The sequence below is a fragment of the Puma concolor genome, chromosome C2 (assembly GCF_028749965.1).
Source record: "Puma concolor isolate L17-30 chromosome C2, mPumCon1.1.hap2, whole genome shotgun sequence".
NCBI classification, from domain to species: Eukaryota; Metazoa; Chordata; class Mammalia; order Carnivora; family Felidae; genus Puma; species Puma concolor.
The window spans coordinates 6,829,026-6,848,686 of record NC_141675.1 but is presented as its reverse complement, the minus strand read 5'-3'; the positions used below and the strand labels follow the sequence as shown (position 1 = coordinate 6,848,686).

General features: G+C 41.3%; 1 protein-coding gene across 1 annotated transcript in view; it reads left to right on the top strand.

Moving 5' to 3' along the window:
• The first annotated feature begins 2,440 nt into the window (after positions 1-2,440).
• Positions 2,441-19,661, top strand: part of SCN10A (sodium voltage-gated channel alpha subunit 10) — a 95,271-nt gene continuing 78,050 nt past the window's right edge. The window contains exons 1-3 of the mRNA XM_086720477.1: positions 2,441-2,710; positions 3,965-4,092; positions 7,375-7,455. Coding sequence (XP_086576603.1) covers positions 2,441-2,710; positions 3,965-4,092; positions 7,375-7,455 — 479 coding nt within the window. The remainder of the gene's footprint in view (positions 2,711-3,964; positions 4,093-7,374; positions 7,456-19,661) is intronic.

Below are 19,661 nucleotides of genomic sequence, written 5' to 3'. Positions count from 1 at the left end.
AATTAGGAAATTCTAAAGGTTTTAAGAGCTCTGTGCCAGAAATGGGACAACGACCAAATACATATTTCTTATTATAAACCGCATCACACCTGCCCTATCCACTATCATCTCAAGGAGACCCTCATTTGTACCCTTATTTACATCCACCTCCATTTAGCAGCCCTGAGTCTGCTGGCCCGCCTATACCATAGGTCTTGGCTAAAGACCAACCAGTTATTTCGATCACCAGTGAAATGACAAATGTGAAACACCCATTATCTATTCAATCACCTTTGGTTGACTTTGTTTCTTCTTAGAAACTGCTTACTCACCACAGCTCAGAAATCTGAGTTAAGATGCCTTTATGGCCCATCCAGAAGAGATCCAGTGGGTCCTTTTGTAGCCTAGAAATCCCAGATACAAGGCAAGTACCTACAGAAGCTTAACCCTCGGAAACAACCAAATTCCACTCTTGTTCCTGTCCCTTGAGTATGAGCTCCCTGAAATTTCTGGCCAGTGGTTGCCCTAATTCTGATAACAGAAGGGTGGAGGTCCCAAGGACTCAACAAAACCTGTGAGGAGTCAGTTTCTTAGGATGGTCGCTCAACAATAACACCCAGCCACTTGATGCCAGGTCACTTCTTGCCTAATACACTCAACATTGGCTTCTGACTTGCCTCCAGAATCCAGGAAGACTTTCCTCTAGACTGTAGAGCTGTCGGAGCAGGTCATCAAATCCTACCCTGATCTTGTAACCCTGACCTTCGCTCCATCTCATGTCCACAGTTGCACTGGCTTCCATTGCCTCTCAAAGATAGAACACCTTCAACAGCTTCAGCTATGAGCTTATAAAATGCAGCTCCTAGATCTCACCTTAGACCTATTGAATGAGAATCTTTGCACGTAGGGTCCAACGATCTGTATCTTAACTCACGTCCCCTGTGACAATGACGCAGCTGGTGCAGCACCATACTGTGCACTGGCCTTTGAAGATCACTGCACTAGAGCAGGTGGCAAAGCGAGATTATCCACAGGGCCAATGGTGACTGCAGAGAACTAAGAGGATGGATGAATCTTGCAGGACTTTCAGATCTAACTTCCCTAGAGTAAGTAGAAAGAATGCCACATATCCTGCTCTACCCATCTGTGATGGCAAACATTCTGTTTGCTTCCAGACTAGTGCTAGTGGTGGCAAGCTTCCTGAGAACATCGCAGCCCATAGAAAACCTAGTCATTGGAGTACCTTTCAGGCTTTGTATGGACCGTGGTGGACCAGAGTCCCAAAGATCCTGTCTGGCAGCATTAGAGATCATGTATTAGATCCGGATTTTACCAACTTATGGGGCCATAGGACAGTTTTAAAATCATCATGACCTATTAAGTCATCGATCGGCTATCAGGAGATGTGGGTGCACTTAGATGAAAACAAACGGCAAAAAAATGGGCCCATGAATCAATCATTTGAAGAAATAAGCAAACTCTTATTCATATGATTTTTTCAAAGAAGAAAAAACTGTTTAGGAAAATTAAATCTTGTGATTTATTAAGAACAGAAAAAAATACAAATATGCTGCCAAGCTTAGAGCATTCAGCTGACAGCACACCCTCAACTGGCAAATGCAGCCATGTGCCAAGGAGCTGGGCTTTCTCCTCTCCCTTGCTGTCACATCTAGGAATGGTTGTCCCTTCTTAAAAGCGCCCAGTGCATAACAAAAGGACAATAAAACATGCTAATGTCTTCCATACTTTTTAACAAATGCTTTTCAAAGGGGGGAAATTTTTACTAGCATTGTTTTTGCCACAGATCACATGAGCCAGTCTTTTTTTTTTTTTTAATTTTTTTTTCAACGTTTATTTATTTTTGGGACAGAGAGAGACAGAGCATGAACGGGGGAGGGGCAGAGAGAGAGGGAGACACAGAATCGGAAACAGGCTCCAGGCTCCGAGCCATCCGCCCAGAGCCTGACGCGGGGCTCGAACTCACGGACCGCGAGATCGTGACCTGGCTGAAGTCGGACGCTTAACCGACTGCGCCACCCAGGCGCCCCACATGAGCCAGTCTTTAATGAATGCAGGAGAGTGCCTACTGCTCAGTGGTGATAGAAACAAGAAGAGAGGGCAGTATGGCTAAATCATGCAGTGGTGATGGTGGCAGTGGTGGTGGTGTTACAGAAGACGAGGGAGTGATGCTTTATAAGCTCATGGAGGGCATAGCTTGATCCTGAGATGCCTGGAGGAGGATGGAATAAACAGTCTCCCAAGAGTTCCACAGGGCAGTAAGGCTCTGGGGAGAGCTCAGTGTGAGTTACTGAGGAAGGAACTGGGTCAGGAGGCTGTTCTAGCAACAATGTGTCAGTTAGGAAAGAACTGGAGGGAGAGGGCCGGTGGGCAGGCTGTTACCTCTCTGTGGTGATATCCACTCTCATAAGAGTATAAATTCTTCCTGAAAAAGAATGAGAAGATGGCATTCCCCTTTGGGTCCCTGGAAACTACCAACTTCCGTCGATTCACTCCAGAGTCCCTGGTGGAGATTGAAAAGCGAATTACTGCCAAGCAGGCAGCAAAGAAAGCCAAAGATAAGCACAGAGAGCAGAAGGACCAAGAAGAGAAGCCTCGGCCCCAGCTAGACTTGAAAGCTTGCAACCAGCTGCCCAAGTTCTATGGTGATCTCCCTGCAGAGCTGGTTGGGGAGCCCCTGGAGGATCTGGACCCCTTCTACAGCACACACCGGGTAAGGGTGACTGGCTTGAAAGGCTGTTCTCAGTTCTGGGAGAGGAAGCCTCTGCCCCCACTCAGCCTAGGGAGTTCTCCTGCACCTGGATGATGTGGCTATCAGCTAGACTCAGTTAATGACAAATATATCCAACTCATCTCTTTGACACTCTTTGCATTTTTATAACATTTATGGGAGAGGCTAATTAAACTCAAATCCTCAAAAGCAACAATTGCTGTAAATTTTTCAGAGGAAGCTGGCTTGAACGACCACTGGCCTAGGATCTCCTGTTGGGTCTCTTTGCAAGTGGGGAGCAGAGATCCTGAGGTTGCAGGTGGGGGTACAGTATGGAAGGGGAACAGAAATTAGGATGGTTTAAGCCAGTGGTCCTCAAAGTATTATCTCAGAACGCCTGGGGTTCCCAAAACCGTTTCAGTGGGTTCGGGGGTAACACACACACACACACACACACACACACACACACACACGCAGTATAAGCAAAAGGGTGTAAACAGTAACAAAAACTCCTTGGGGTCCTCAATAATTTTCGAGAGTGTTAAAAGGGTCCTGAAATAAAAACATTTGAGAACCACTAGTTTAAGTAAGAGCTGCTTCATGACAATGTCCCTCTTTGTATTGTGTCCTAGATGTTCCACACAGCCAAAAAAAAAAAAAAAAAAAAAAAAAAAAAAAAAATGTGTGCATGTTTGGGAGCTGAGGGACACGAATTAGCCATCTCAAATGTGGTCTACAGAGAAAATGAAAAGGCACTGGAGTGTCTTTCTCCCTCCTCTCGTGGGCCAAGAGCCCTTACCTTCCCAGATGCTCACAGGGAACCAGTGGAGGGTTTCAAAAGCGAGACCTAGGAAATGGACAGTAGAGGGAGTACCCCAGCACCAGGGATGATCCACTGATCAGAAGAGGAATGTAATGCAGCCAGACCCGCCTTCCTGCTGCCAGAATGCTGGCTGTGGGCCTGATGCATCCTACCAGCCCCAGGTCAGCTGCCTGCCCACTGGGCACTATTAGTGGGCTCATCCCGATGCACAGTCACCCATGGGGACTGGGGTCTTGCTCGGAAGGTGAGGATATGGCTCTTTATCCTTGATCCCTTCTAACTCTACCCTTCCACTTGGCTTTCCACTGATGGATGCATGGTTCCCAGAACCCTTCTTGCTCACAAGCCCGAGATGACAACATGCATGCTGAAAAACCTGGTTGTGTGAAGACCATGCTTCTCACTGTAGGTCCTTCTGCTTTGTTTTGTTGTAGACGTTTATGGTGCTGAACAAAGGGAGGACCATTTCTCGGTTTAGTGCAACTCGGGCCCTGTGGTTATTCAGTCCTTTCAACCTGATCAGAAGAACAGCCATCAAAGTGTCTGTCCACTCATATCCTTTGCACTGTTGCTTCTTCCACATGATTCCTTTTAGAATCAGGCTTTGCCCAGTGTCCAGTACCTTCTTCAGAGGTTAGCAATAGAGGTTTTCTCTAATGGAATCCTGAAACAATGAAATCATTAAATTGGAAGGAAAAAGTGTTTGTGGCTTTAATGTGTTCGATAGCAGTGCCAAGACAGAGGAGGTGCTCACGCAAGCCACAGGTGGGTTTGGGTTCACCTAAACTAGTTGGGACACACCTATGCACGCACGACCCCAAAAATGTCCTCCTTATGAAGGAGCTTTGCTGATGCAAAGCCAGGCACATTTTTGCCATATGAGGCCTGCTCGCCTCACAGCATAATAACCAGTCAGAAGGCCCTGAGGGCTCTTTGGGCAGATGAGATAAGCATGGGTTGTTACTCTGTGCCTTAGCCGTGCTGGGAAGTGGCTGTTTATTGGGCAAAAAAAAAAGACATGCCAGAGGACAAAGAGGACAGACCACAGTGGGTGGAGCATAGGTCGTCTCAGGGGGACCACATTGGTCATGGGGCACGGCCAACATCCCAAGCTACCCCAAACTGCAAGCAGGTTAAAAAGGTCAGTAGAGGGGCGCCTGGGTGGCGCAGTCGGTTAAGCGTCCGACTTCAGCCGGGTCACGATCTCGCGGTCCGTGAGTTCGAGCCCCGCGTCGGGCTCTGGGCTGATGGCTCAGAGCCTGGAGCCTGTTTCCGATTCTGTGTCTCCCTCTCTCTCTGCCCCTCCCCCGTTCATGCTCTGTGTCTCTCTCTGTCCCAAAAATAAATAAACGTTGAAAAAAAAAATTTTTTTAAATAAATAAATAAATAAATAAAAAGGTCAGTAGACCAAAAAAAATGTCAATAGTCCAAGGTTCATGTCACTGGGGAATATGGTAATGGTTAGAGACAAATCGGTCAAATGTCTGTGTTTTATTAACTGCTTTTAGGTAGCTCCAGAATCTGCCTTCAGTTTTTGGTTTATTTTGTTTTGTTTTTCAAGGCAAGCCAAACTAGGTCAAAAAAGAGACTTTGGCTTCGGTTTCCGAGGATCTTCCCTGGTGACTGTCCAAATTGGAAGTTCCTAATGACAAATTCAGCCCTGGCTTCCAGGAGGTTGATTTGCAAGAACAGCCTTGCCTCAGCCGTCTGACAGATGGTAGCCAGCCTCTTCTTGGGAGACTCCAGTAAAAGGAGCTCTCTCCCTGCCATTCTGGGGCAGCTTGCTGGATTGCTGGACAGCGCTCAGCGAGCGGGGAACTGGCAAGGACTCCTCTCAGTGTGAAACTTTGCTGCTCCGTGTACTTGTATTGTATTTTCTTTGCCTTTGTGGCCACGCGGTGGGAGTTATATTTTCTTAATTCAACCTTGGATTTTCTGACCCTATATAAGGATATGTAATGGTAGGCTACCATTTGCTAAATACCTCCTACCATTTGCTAAATACCTCCTAAGCATCATCACGGTCACAGGTACAGAAATCTTTGAAGAAGGGACTAGCATCCCCATTTTACAGATGATGAAACTATTATTCAAAGGCATTAAATAAATTGTCCAAGGTCACACAGCCAGTTAAGAGGTCCAGCCTGCATCCTGCCTAGAACAGTATCAGCGATAAGTACGTAGGCAGTTAATGGAAATAAACTGAGGTAATTTATTCGCTCAGTATGTCATCTCTACTTGGGTGTGTGTTTTTTTTTTTTAAATACATATCCAATTACATAAAAACTACAAATAAAGAAAAACGTCAAATATACAAACTCCTCTCCACGCATCCTGGTTGAGTTACATCTTAATTAGGTGTAAGAAACAGCTAATTAGAAATAAAATCCCTTTAAAGAGCCAAGTGACCAGTGAATATTCTTTTCATGTTGAGATTTGATGAATCATAATTGCTGGGTGGAGTCATAGCTGGACAGAAAAGCCGTTGAGAGTCTCCTTCTCGCAAAAGCCTGCATTTATATATTTAAATCTTATGAACTTGGTAGCTCCACTCCCAAAAGATATTCTTCAAGCTATGGAATTCTCCGTGTCTTATTATTAATATCTCACCAAAACTGTAATTCTAATCAAATTTTCTATGCATGTTTCCACAAGTAACATTATAGCTAATACATTACTTTTAAAGGTTTGTGGAGTTGGAGATACAATTTTAATTTAATCCTTGGGTTAACATTTTCCCCCCATGTGAACACATTTCTTAATTTAATTGCAAGTCAACAGGAAAATATGGTTTAATTAGCAGAATTTCCCTTTTCAAAATAGATGTGTTCCTAAGTAACTGTAAAACAGGGCACATTAAAGACATTTACAGAAAACTAAAATAGCTTTAAATACTTCTGCTCGAACTGAAACGATGAAAGATGAGTCGCTCACTCTCTCTGTAGGTCAAGCTTATCTTTGGGCTTTGTTTTTCTTTAGGAGGTAATTGTTAGGAACCCACGCTAGTCCTGAGAAAAACGTCCAATGGGAGAAATTTATCTCTGGGTTTTCTCTACCCACCTTTCTTTCCATCTATTTACCCCTTTCCACTCGCCTTCCTCACTATCTCCTCCTTCCCTTTGTGGTAGTCCCTTGGTGCAACCTCGAAAATCCTTCTCTCTGTTTATACAGAGTTGTCTACCACAGCTGGATTCCATCTGGAATTTTCTCCTGGATCCAGCATTTTCCTTCCTGTGCCTGCCCCCACCATTCCTAGCCAGAGGTCTGTTTCCTCAGTGTGACTGATCTCAGCTAAGTCAGGAAAACAATCTGACTGAATTAATTCCCATGAAAGCTGGTAACCCTCCCTTTACCTCTAACTTCTTAGGAGTATTTTCTTTATCTTTTGGGAAAAAAAAGAGGCATTGGCTGGATGTAATTCCAGAATATATTGTATAGTGAAATGAAGGTGTCTGGGCAGCAGGCCATTTTGGAGAAAGGATTCTTGTTTCCTTCCTTCTTGCTCAGGGTTCTGTTATCAAACAATCCGAGGTCACATCTCAGCACCATGGTTGACTGGCTGTATGACCTAGGAAAAGTTATTTAAGCTTTTTCAGCCCATTTTCTTAGTTCCAACATGTAGATAGAATAGCTCCCTATAGGTTCAATTGTATTAGAAATAATGTGGATGAAGTAGCCGGCCCAGGATAGGCACTCAGTAAATGCCAGCACTTGCTATGTGACGAGACCATAAAGCTGATCCTAGCTAAAAGCTATGAATTTAGTAGTTCAGTGTCAAGGTGATCGTGGATGATGTCAGGGAAACATGGCGACTCTCAGCTTTTCCTTAACGCAGCCCTCTCAGGTGGTTCAGTTTATTTATTACGGTCACTATTTTGGTCAATTGTGTGGGCATGACCCAAACCGAGCTTCCAGAGAGAATTGAGTAAGTAGATTTGGTGTCACTGTCCTTCTTGTGCCTCCTCTTTCTGTCCTCTTCGTCTCTTCCTTCCCTTGGTGGCTTTTTTTCTTGTCTTTTTCCTGCTGGTCTCATTTGAGTATTGCAGACTTTATGATGGTTAGATACCTCCTTCTTCTGTGGACTTTGGTTCATAAACACACATGTGATTTTCAGCTTTGAAGAACTGCAGATTAGTGGTTCTCAACCTTGGAATCCCCTGGGGGAGATTTTTAAAATATTAAAGCCTGGGTCTCAGTCCCAGAGGGTCTGATTTCATTAGTCTGGGGTGGCCTGGGCAGATGAGCCTTGCCACCACCCACTCCCCACATTCACCTGCTAGGTACACACATCAACCAAGTTTAGGGAAGGCTTACTCTGAGAGGCAGGAGCAAAATTGAGATGGAATGAAGAACAAATGGTTCTGGAACATATTCAGAAAATTACCCGTGAATGAAGCTATTTATGTTATCATGGCTCATACACTTCAAAGTGCCCTTAATATTCCTGAGAAGATTCTATTTCCCTGGGTTAGCAGATGGAACCTCTGTAGTTTCAGAACATAGTGGGGCCTTTCCAGAAACATCCTGCACCAACAAATCTGAGAGAGGTGCCCCTAGCTCAGTGCAAGACTGACGTACCTTTGGTATAATAATAGGAACTCTGTAGAGCTTTGCCTTTTTCCACCTTTTAAATTTAAAAAAATTATTTTTTCTGATTATAACATTAATGCATGCTACAATAGAAAATACAGTTAACCCTTAAACAATATAGGTTTGGTGCGTGTTCACTTTTTACATGGATTTTTTCAATAAATATAGTATAGTGCTGTAAATGTATTTTCTCTTCCTTTTCTTAATAACATTTTCTTTTTGCTAGCTTACTTTACTGTAAGAAGATGGTCTCTGATACATATCACATGCAAAATATGTGCTAATTGACTATTGATGTTATCGGTAAGGCTTTCTGTCAACAGTAGGCTATTAGTAGTTAAGTTTCTGGGAGTCAAAACTTATATGTAGATTTTTACTGTGCAGGGGGTCAGTGCCTTTAACTCCTGTGTTGTTCAAGGGTCCAATATATGCTTTATTTCTTTCTTTTAATTTTTAAAAAATCTTTATTTTTGAGAGAGAGAGAGAGAGAGTGGGAGTGGGGGAGGAACAGAGAGAAAGGGAGACACAGAATCCTAAGCAGGCTTCAGGCTCTGAACTGTCAGCACAGAACCTGATGTGGAGCTCGAACTCGTTAACCGTGAGATCACGACCTGAGCCGAAGTCAGACGCTCAACCGACTGAGCCACCCAGGTGCCCCTGTGTTTTATTTTATGAATAGATTAGAGAGAATAATCATGTAGTCATCTTAATTGATGCTGAAAAATCATTTGATAAAGTTTGATATCTGCTTGTGATTAGAAATATCTAGGAAGGAAGGAATATAGGGAATGGCTGTGCTCTGGTGAAGGGTAATGACACTGAAGGAGGTAGAAAATATCATACTTAATTGTGAAACATGGCCAGCTTTCCATTTGAGATCAGAAACAAAAAGAAAAAAAAGAAAGATGTCTGTTTCATCAGTTCTATTTAACTTTGTAAAGGAGAGCCTAGCCAGCATAGGAAGGCAAGGAAAAGAAAGAATAAGAAAAGAAGTAGCAAAAATGCCATGATTTACAGATGATACAATTGTGTGCATAAAACAACCAACATAATCTAGGGATAAACTATCAAAGTTAACAAGACAGCATAGCAAGGTAACTGGGTACAAATTAATATACGTAAATGAGTTGCATGTCTATATCTCGCAAGAAACAATGGTTTTTTAAAATACCATTTTCGGGGCGCCTGGGTGGCGCAGTCGGTTAAGCGTCCGACTTCAGCCAGGTCACGATCTCGCGGTCCGTGAGTTCGAGCCCCGCGTCGGGCTCTGGGCTGATGGCTCGGAGCCTGGAGCCTGTTTCCGATTCTGTGTCTCCCTCTCTCTCTCCCCTTCCCCCATTCATGCTCTGTCTCTCTCTGTCCCAAAAAATAAATAAACGTTGAAAAAAAAAAAAAAATTAAAATACCATTTCCAAAAATAAATAAAAATAAATTTAAAAATACCATTTACAGTGGCATTTTACAATAAAAGTATCTAGAAACAAGATTATCAAAGTATGAGTAAGATCTCTACAAAGAAAATTATGAAAAATACTGAGTGATATGACAGAAAACCCAATACATGGAGAGATGTATTATATTCCCGGATTCAAAGTCACAATATTGTAAGACTCCTCAAAATGACTAATGAAATTAATGCGAGCCCAATCAAAATCCCAACAAGTTTTTTTTTTTTATTATTACTCAATGAATTGACCCTAAGATTTATATAAAAATGTAAAGAGCAAATGATAGCCAAGACGCTTTTGAGGAAGAAAATCAAGGTGGGAGAAGAAAACTGGCCCTACTGCGTGTACGAATGTACCCTAAAGCTCCAATAATTGAAACCAGGTGCAGTGGGGGGTAAGATTAGTCAGACTAGTGGGACGGAATAGTTGGCTCGCATACAGGCATCGAATTTGCGTTAAAGGCAGCACCGCGGAGCAGTGGGGACAGGGCAGTCCTCAATATGAGATGCTGGAGAATTCAGTATCTCGATAGAAAAATTACTTTGAACATCCAACTTTATGCCGCATACAAGAATCAACTCTAGGTGGGTGAATAAAGTTTTTTTTTGTGAAAGACAAAAACAGAAGGCTTTTAGGCAAAAACAAAAGGAGAATGTCTTCATGACCTCAGGTTAGGGAAAGATTTATTACATAGGGCACAAGAAGCACTAACCACAGAGGGGAAAACTGATACATTGTCGCTTACTAAAATTAAGAATTTCTGTTCATGAGAAGGCAACTTTGTAAGAGTGAAAAAGCAAGCCTACTGAGTAAGAGACATTTGCAACACATATACCTAAAAAGTGTTTATATCCAGAAGACTGATCCTGCAAGTCAATTAGAAATACATCAGGGCTGGGGCGCCTGGGTGGCGCAGTCGGTTGAGCGTCCGACTTCAGCCAGGTCACGATCTCGCGGTCCGTGAGTTCGAGCCCCGCGTCGGGCTCTGGGCTGATGGCTCAGAGCCTGGAGCCTGTTTCCGATTCTGTGTCTCCCTCTCTCTCTGCCCCTCCCCCATTCATGCTCTGTCTCTCTCTGTCCCAAAAATAAATAAACGTTGAAAAAAAAAAAAAAAAAAAGAAATACATCAGGGCAACCAATTTTGAAGTGAGCAGAATATCTGGATAGATATTTCACAAAAGCAGAAACCCAGATGGTCAATACACATATAAAAATATCCTTAACCTTTTTCTTAACCAAGGAAATGCGAATTAAAATTACACGGAGAGAGATTGGGACACCTGGGTGGCTCAGTCAGTTAACTACCTGACTCTTGATTTCAGCTCAGGTCATGATCTCATGGTTCATGGGTTTGAGCCCCGCATGAGATTTTCTCTTTCTCCCTCTCTCTCTGCCCTCCCACATTCTCTGTCTCTCAAAATAAATAAATAAACTTTAAAAAAAACACTTAAAAATTGCACTGAGAGATTATTATCTACCCATCAGATGAGGAAAATTTTAAATTGTGACAATACCAAGTATTAAGGGTATGGAGCAACAGAAACTCATATACCGCTGGTGGAAATGTAAATTTGTACATCTTTGGAAATCAGTGGATATCCTCAAATAAAGGTGAAGACACACATATAGTGTGATTCTTAATTATACTCTTAGGAACATAAACTCAACAGAAATATGTATGGGCACCAGGATATAGCTACGAGAAAGTTTATGAACACTGTCCATAAAAGCCCCAAACTGGAAACAACCCAAATGTCCAAAAATTTTTGGTGCATTAAATATCCCTCTTATATTCTTAAAATGGGATAATGTATAGCAATAAAAATGAGTAAATTACTGTTCCACAAAACAAGGATGAAAAAAGCCAGACACAAAAGATTACATAAGTATGATTCCGTTTATACAAAATTTAAAAACTAGCAGAACTTAACTATTTTGTTTAGAGGTACTTACTTGGAGGTAAAAATATAAATAAAATCTCTAGGGCAGAGGAGGGAGGACATAGTTGGGAAGGGGCTTATGGGGTGCTCATAATGTTCCATTTAGTGACATGAGTAGTTGTCACACAGCCACTATGGACTGGATTATGCTACCCTCCCCCCCCCCCAACCCATATGTTGAAGCCCTAACCCACGTAATTGTATTGGAGAAGGGACCTTTAAGGAGGTGACAAGGTTAAATTAGATCAGAAGGGCAGAGCCGTGATCCAATAGAACCAGTGTCCTTGTAAGAAGAGGAATGGATTCCAGGACTCTCTCTCTGTCATGTGAGGACATAGCAAGAAATCAGTCCTTAGCAAACCAAGAAGAGGGTTCTCACCAGAGCCTGGCCAGGAGATACCCTCATCTCCAATTTCCAGCCTCTGGAACTGTGCGAAGGCAACTTCTGTGCTTTGACCACTCAGTTTATGGTGTGTTTTTATGGTAGCCCAAGCTAATGTGCAAGCTTTCATTTTACAGTTAATTTATGGTCCATGTGCATTTTTATCACGCACATTACATATCATACTAAAAAGTTTAAAAACAAGATGATTTTTTAAAAATGGCCATTGCGTAAAATACAGACTACTGAAAAATATAAATCAGAAGAGAGTGATTAGGTCGAGAAATCACTGTTGGTATTTTAGCTTATTCTCTCTCTCCTTCTCTCTCCTCTCTCTTTCTCTGTCTCTCCCTCTCTCTCTCCCTTTCTCTCTCTCTCTCCATATATATAAAGTTGGAGGTCTAATTGGCTTTATCAAATGATTGGCGAACCAGGCAGCAGCCCATCTAGCAAGTAGAGAGGAGTTGTACAAAGTAGAAGGTTTTTATAGGTCGGAGAATGAAGGTAAGAAAGTTATTAGCAAAGGAAAAGGATTCTTCCAGAGGAGGCAGCTTGCTAGGGGAAAAAGCAGGTGTCTTCTCATGTAGATCACCTCGCCTTTCTTTTGGGGATGGAGAGGACCCCAGTGACAGACTCTTTGGTGCTGATAGAGAGAACAATTTCCTGACTGGCCAGTCAAGGCCACATTTCTGGGGAGATGGAAACTCCGTAAAGATTGGGTTTTAAGCCCTGGTTTGGGAACTCTAAGTGGCACCATTTGGGGCCTGCAGTTTTCTTAACTATATATAGGCTGAGATCATATAGCATGTAAAAATCTCTATCCTTATTTTGAACTTTTAAGGCAAAGCATTTTCTTTCAAAAGTAAGAGTTATTTGGGGATTCTGGTTAAATATGGAAGATAGCATGCATATGTTTTACCCCAACCCTCTCAGAACGCCAATAAAATGACAGCATGGGAATAAGAATGGTATAAATATACAAGAACAAAGAGAAGGAGAAAGAAAAGCACAGAGGACAAAGATGTCAAAACAATCTCGGAAGGCCAAAAGTGGGCGGAGGCCTGGCAAAATGACTCAGCTCGTCAGGTCTTGTTAAAGGAGATGCCCACAGAGAGGGATAAACATGACGATGGAGGCATTTTACCGCCTAAAACCACAGAGGCCCTGAAAATGTGGACATGATACAAGTAACAATAACTGGGAGTGAAAGGAGGAAAGAACGTGGGAGCGGGGTACGCTCACTTGCTGCGGCTTCTATAATAGCAAGAAGTGGAAGAGTATCCTTTAAAGTAGACAAATCAGGGGCGCCTGGGTGGCGCAGTCGGTTGAGCGTCCGACTTCAGCCAGGTCACGATCTCGCGGTCCGTGAGTTCGAGCCCCGCGTCGGGCTCTGGGCTGGTGGCTCGGAGCCTGGAGCCTGTTTCCGATTCTGTGTCTCCCTCTCTCTCTGCCCCTCCCCCGTTCATGCTCTGTGTCTCTCTGTCCCAAAAATAAATAAACGTTAAAGTAGACAAATCAAGGAAGGGAAAATGAGTCTAACAGTAGAAAGGTAAGCACCAAAAGCGTACGATTAAACACAATCAGGCGATGCATAAAGTGGGTGGGAAAAGAAAGAGAGTTAACAAATGGAAATGAGAGATATTATATAGATAGTGTACTAAGGCAAATGCACTACACGGTTTTAGTTATAATTATGAATTTGTACTTATAAAGGCAACCAATAGAACTCAAATAAACACTGTTCTAAATTTAGAATCGTCTGTGCACAAGAAGCAAACCAAACATGTCACACAATACCATAGTTTTAAAAAACTATTAAATATATAACTTGAAGTTATATAAACAAAGATCAAGCAAATCTGCCATGTCAATACATATAAGTGGATTTGACTCCTCTGTTCCAAAAACAAATCACACATATTCACAAATATGTGACATAACAAAGCAATATCCGGTATGTTGAATAAACAGTATACTGCTCCAGGTCATATGGAGAAGTCAAAATTCAAGAATGGGAGGGGCACCTGGGTGGCTCAGTCGGTTAAGTGTCCAACTCTTGATCATGGTTCACGAGATTGAGTCCCGCGTGGCGCTCTGCTCTGCCAGCTTGGGGTCCTCTCTCTCCCTCTCTCTCTGCCCCTCCCCCACATTCTCTCTCTCTCTCTCTCTCTCTCTCTCTCAAAATAAATGAATAAACTTAAAAAAAAAAAGATGGACAAAGATATAAGCAAAGGCATACAGGAAGGGAGGGACATGAGCTGTAAATATCAAAGAAGGTGAAATTTGAGCCAAAACTCATTAAACAGGATGAAAATGACACTTTGTAATGCAAAATAATCCAAAAGAGTAATGTGTGTCTTTGCAACAAATAATGTGGCGCCAGTGTTCATAAATCAAAAATCATAACAGTATAAAGGTAAATAGACAAAAACATTACAAGGACCAGAGAGTATAATTAATTTCTGCCTATGACAGACCAAGTGTTTAAAAAGTATGTAAAGATATAGATGACCTGAATATGTAATTCATAAACACATCTGATTAATATATATCAAACTCCATTTTCCCGGAAAAATGGGGAATATACTGCCATACATATTGACCAAATGTTAAATCACAACAAAACTTCAACAATAATACAGGCAACATTCTCCCATCACACTGTGATAAAGTAATAATAAAATTAGAAGAAAAAAAAAAAAAGAAAGGCCTTTCCATTTGGTAATGTTGAAAACCTTTAAACTCTTAGATTAAAAAATACTACAAACTCAAATTATAGAATTTCTAGGGAAGAAAAAATTTAAAAACTATACCCAGCACCTATAAGGTTAAAGATGTATTTAGGGGTTAATCCATAGTATTGAAGCAGAGAATATTTACATCAGTATAAAATGAAGAGAATTATTTAAGCACCTGCTATAAAGCTAAAAAAAGAAAAATAAAATAAACGAAAGGAAAACGAATTAATAATGTAAAAGAAAAAAGAGCAAGTTAAGAAATAGAAAAACAGTAGAAATAATAAATCCAAAAGCTGTTGTAAAATATATGTGTAAGACATTTATACTGAAAGATGACAACACACTACTGAGAGAAATTTTAGAAGCATCAAATAACTTTAACAATATCTCAGGGCTCCTGGGTGGCTCAGTTTGGTAAGCATCCAACTCTTGATTTCGCCTCAGGTCATGATCTCATGGTCACTGGGACTAAGCCCCACATCATGCTCTGCACTGACAGCACAGAGCCTTCTTAGTATTCTCTCTCTGCCCCTTCCCTGCTCACACACGTACGTGCTCTCTCTCTCTCTCAAAATAAATAAATGAATATTTAAGAAATTAACAATATCTCATGTTAAGGGATTAGAAGACTCACCAGCTGTTAAAATGCCAGTGCTACCCAAATTAATCTACAGAGTCAATGAAATCCCAGCAAAAATCCTAGCAGCCTACGTTCCATAGAAATTGAATAGATTTCACTTACATGGATGAGGCCAAGTTTATTTAACTATTATCCTATTAATAGGCATTTATGTTGGCCCTAATCAAGATAATCCTCATATTTTGCCATCACGATTCTTCAGTGAGTATCCTTCCTTGCTCATATCTTTGCACAGTAACATGGGTACATGTGAGGGACGAATTCTCAGAAGTGGAATGACTGGGTCAAAGGGACATGCGGTTTTAATTTTTGAGATATCACCAAACTGCTTTCCAAGGTTGTACCAATTTCCATGCCCACTATTATTAAATTCATTCTTTATCAGATTTTGCATGAACTGAATTGTTGACAAAGCTTCTTTTATAAACACATGTTGAAAAAATATATACATAAGAGATAAAAATCTACCTCTCTGGTTTTATTTCTAGAAACTTATGTGGCAGGTATTGGAGGATGTTCAGCATCCTAGCCTCATGAAAATTTATCAGATTCCAGATTTTATTTTTGAAATGCAAACTGATGTTGCTGGGAGCCCAAAGGAAAAGGATAAATGTCCCTGGGATAGACTGGGGCTACAAAGATCATGCTGTGTATTCTTGAGGAGATCATAGCCAGTGAGGAATCAGAAGCTGGTTCCTACCACCCTGTTCTTGATACAATGTTTTGGACACAAGCGTTTCCCATCTCTTATCTCCCTCCCCAGACATTATACATCCCTGAAACATTACCTTTATACTGCTTCCTGCTGGTAAAGACTGCCTGCCTGCCTATCTATCTGCTTGTTTCATATATATATATATATATATATATATATATATATATATATATGTGTGTGTGTGTGTGTATGTGCGTGTGTGTGTGTGTGTGTGTGTGCGCGCGCGCGCGCGCGCGCGCACGCACGCATGCTCAGAAATAAACTGGAGGGACGCCCTGGTGGCTCAGTTGGTTAAGCATCTGACTTCAGCTCAGGTCATGATCTCGCAGTTCGTGAGTTCAAGACCCATGTCAGGCTCTATGCTGACAGCTCAGAGCCTGGAGCCTGCTTTCTAGTCTGTGTCTCCCTCTCTCTCTGCCCCTCCCCCCCCCCCCCCACACACTCTCTCTCTCTCTCTCTCAAATAAATAAACATTTAAAAAAGTAAAAAGAAAAAAAAAGAAAGAAACTGGAGATTCACTGCAGTCAGAGGCGAAGGATATATCAGATTGGAGCCCAGTTGGAGATGAAAAATGCAGGGGGATATTCTATCATCCCTACCTCCTAAGCTCATAAAAGGCCCTTTGATGGCCCTAGGATGCCCGTCACTAACCATACTGAGAACCTGGGGAAACGTTTGACAAAATACAGCAATTTGGTTGCAGGGAAAAGCACAGTAGAAAGATAAATATTTTCTTACCTAGAAAGGAACACATGAAATGAAACTAAACCCAAGGCAAACAGGGGAATGTTTCCCTGGCACCGCACACATTAAGTACTGTTTCGTGTCTTTTCAAATGAATATGAATGATGCCATGTTGTGTGCACTTTAGCTGATGATGTTTTTAGTTTTTTTTAATTTTTAATTTTTAATTTTTTTAATTTACATCCAAGTTAGTTAGAATATAGCGCTGTAATGATTTCAGGAGCAGATTCCAGTGATTCATCCCTATGTATAACACCCAGTGCTCATCCCAACAAGTGTCCTCCCTAATGCCCCTGGCCCATTTAGCCCATCTCCCCACCCCAAACCCCTCCAGCAACTCTCAGTTTGTTCTCTGTATTTGAGTCTCTTATGTTTTGTCCCCTTCCTTGTTTTTATATTATTTTTGCTTCCCTTCCCCTATGTTCATCTGTTTGTATCGTAAATTCCTCACATGAGCAAAGTCATGATGTTTGTCTTTCTCTAAATGACTAATTTCACTTAACATAATACCCTCTAGTTCCATCCACGTAGTTGCAAATGGCAAGATTTCATTCTTTTTGACTGCCGGGTAATACTCCATTGTATATATATATACCACATCTTCTTTATCCATTCATCTGTCAATGGACATTTGGGCTCTTTACATACTTTGGCTATTGTCAGTAATGCTGCTATAAACGTTGGGGTGCATGTGTCCCTTCGAAACAGCATACCTGTATCCCTTGGATAAATACATAGTAGTGCAATTGCTGGGTCGTAGGGTAGTTCTATTTTTAATTTTTTGAGGAGCCTTCATGTTTTCCAGAGTGGCCACACCAGTATGCATTCCCACCAGCAGTGCAAAAAATATCTTCTTTCTCTGCATCCTCGCCAACATCTGTTGTTACCTAAGTTGTTTATTTTAGCCATTCTGACTGGTGTGAGGTGGTATCATTGTGGTTCTGATTTGTATTTCCCTGATGATGAGTGATGTTGAGCATTTTTTCATGTGTCGGTTGGCCATCTGGATGTCTTCTCTGGAGAAGTGTCCATTCATGTCTTTTGCCCATTTCTTCACTGGATTATTTGTTTTTTGGATGTTGAGCTTGATAAGTTCTTTATAGATTTTGGATACCAACCCTTTATAGAATATATCATTTGCAAATATCTTCTCCCATTCCGTCGGTTGCCTTTTAGTTTTGCTGATTGTTTCCTTGGCTGTGCAGAAGCTTTTTATTTTGGTGAGGTCCCAGTAGTTCATTTTTGCTTTTGTTTCCCTTGCCTCTGGAGATGTGTTGAGTAAGAAGTTGCTGTGGCCAAGGACAAAGAGGTTTTCACCTGCTTTCTCTTCGGGGATTTTGATGACTTCCTGTCTTACGTTTAGGTCTTTCATCCATGTTGAGTTTATTTTTATGTATGGTATAAGAAAATGGTCCAGGTTCATTCTTCTGCATATCGCTGTCCAGTTTTCCCAGCACCATTTGCTGAAGAGACTGTCTTTATTCCACTGGATATTCTTTCCTGCTTTGTCAGGTGAGTCCATTTCTGGGTTCTCTATTCTGTTCCATTGATCTGAGCATCTGTTTTTCTGCCAGTACCATACTGTCTTGATGATTACAGCTTTGTAATACATTTTGAAGTCTCGGATTGTGATGCCTCCAACTTTGGTTTTCTTTTTCCAGATTGCTTTGGCTATTTGGTTCCATACAAATTTTAGGATTGTTTGTCCTAGCTCTGTGAAGAATGCTGGTGTCATTTTGATAGGGATTGCCTTGAATATATAGATTTTTGGGGGTGGTATTGACATCTTAACAATACTTGTTCTTCCAGTCCAGGAGCATGGAATATTTTTCCATTTTTTTGTCTTCTTCAATTTTTTTCATAAGCTTTCTATAGTTTTCAGTGTATAGATTTTTCACCTTTTTGGTTAGGTTTATTCCTAGGTGTTTTATGGCTTTTGGTGTAGTTGTAAGTGAGATCAATTCCTTAATTTCTCTTTCTGTTGCTTCATTATTGGTGTATAGGAATGCAACTGATTTCTGAGCGTTGATTTTATATCCTGCAACTTTGCTGAACTCATGGATCAGTTCTAGCAGTTTTTTGGTAGAATCTTTTGGGTTTTCCATTTGGAGTATCATGTCATCTGTGAAGAGTGAAAGTTTGCCTTCCTCCTTGCCAATTTGGATGCCTTTTATTCCTTGGTGTTGTCTGATTGTTGAGGCTAGAACTTCCAATGCCATGTTGAATAACAGTGTTTAGCTGATGCTTTTTAAAAATCAATACTGTGATTTTGAGACTGGTCTAAGTGGATACGTGTAGACTTATTTCATTTATTTTTTTTACTGCTATATAGTATTCCATAAAGGTATTCTGTATTTTCTGCTAAGCATCATAATATTTCTTTCTACATTTAGATATTTCACACCACCCCCTAGACTTGAATGCACACACACATGGCTTGAGATAAGCTTCTAATATTTTTCTGTGTGGATTATCCCAACACCATTTTTAATGGATCATTGTTTCAAAGTGATTCCTTCCACTACCTCCATCTTGCACCAGATTCTCATGCATACTCAGGTCTGTTTCTCCTGATTATTTATTTGTTACTCCGTCAGTCAACACCACACTGATCTGAATGCTTGATAATCTGGTTGATCTGGTTGATCTGGTTTGATCTGGTTGACCAAAACACCCATCCTTATTTACCTTCTTGAAAATCATTAGTTCTTGGGGTGCCTGGGTGGCTCAGTCAGTTAAGTGTCTAACGCTTGCTTTCAGCTCAGGTCATGACCTCACAGTTCATGAGTTCGAGCCCTGTGTCAGGTTTGGCACTCACGCAGCAGAGCCTGCTTGGGATTCTCTCTCTCCCTCTGTCTGTCCCACCCTCCCTCAAAATAAATGAATGAATAAATAAATAAATAAATAAATAAACTTAAAAAAAAAAAGAAAATC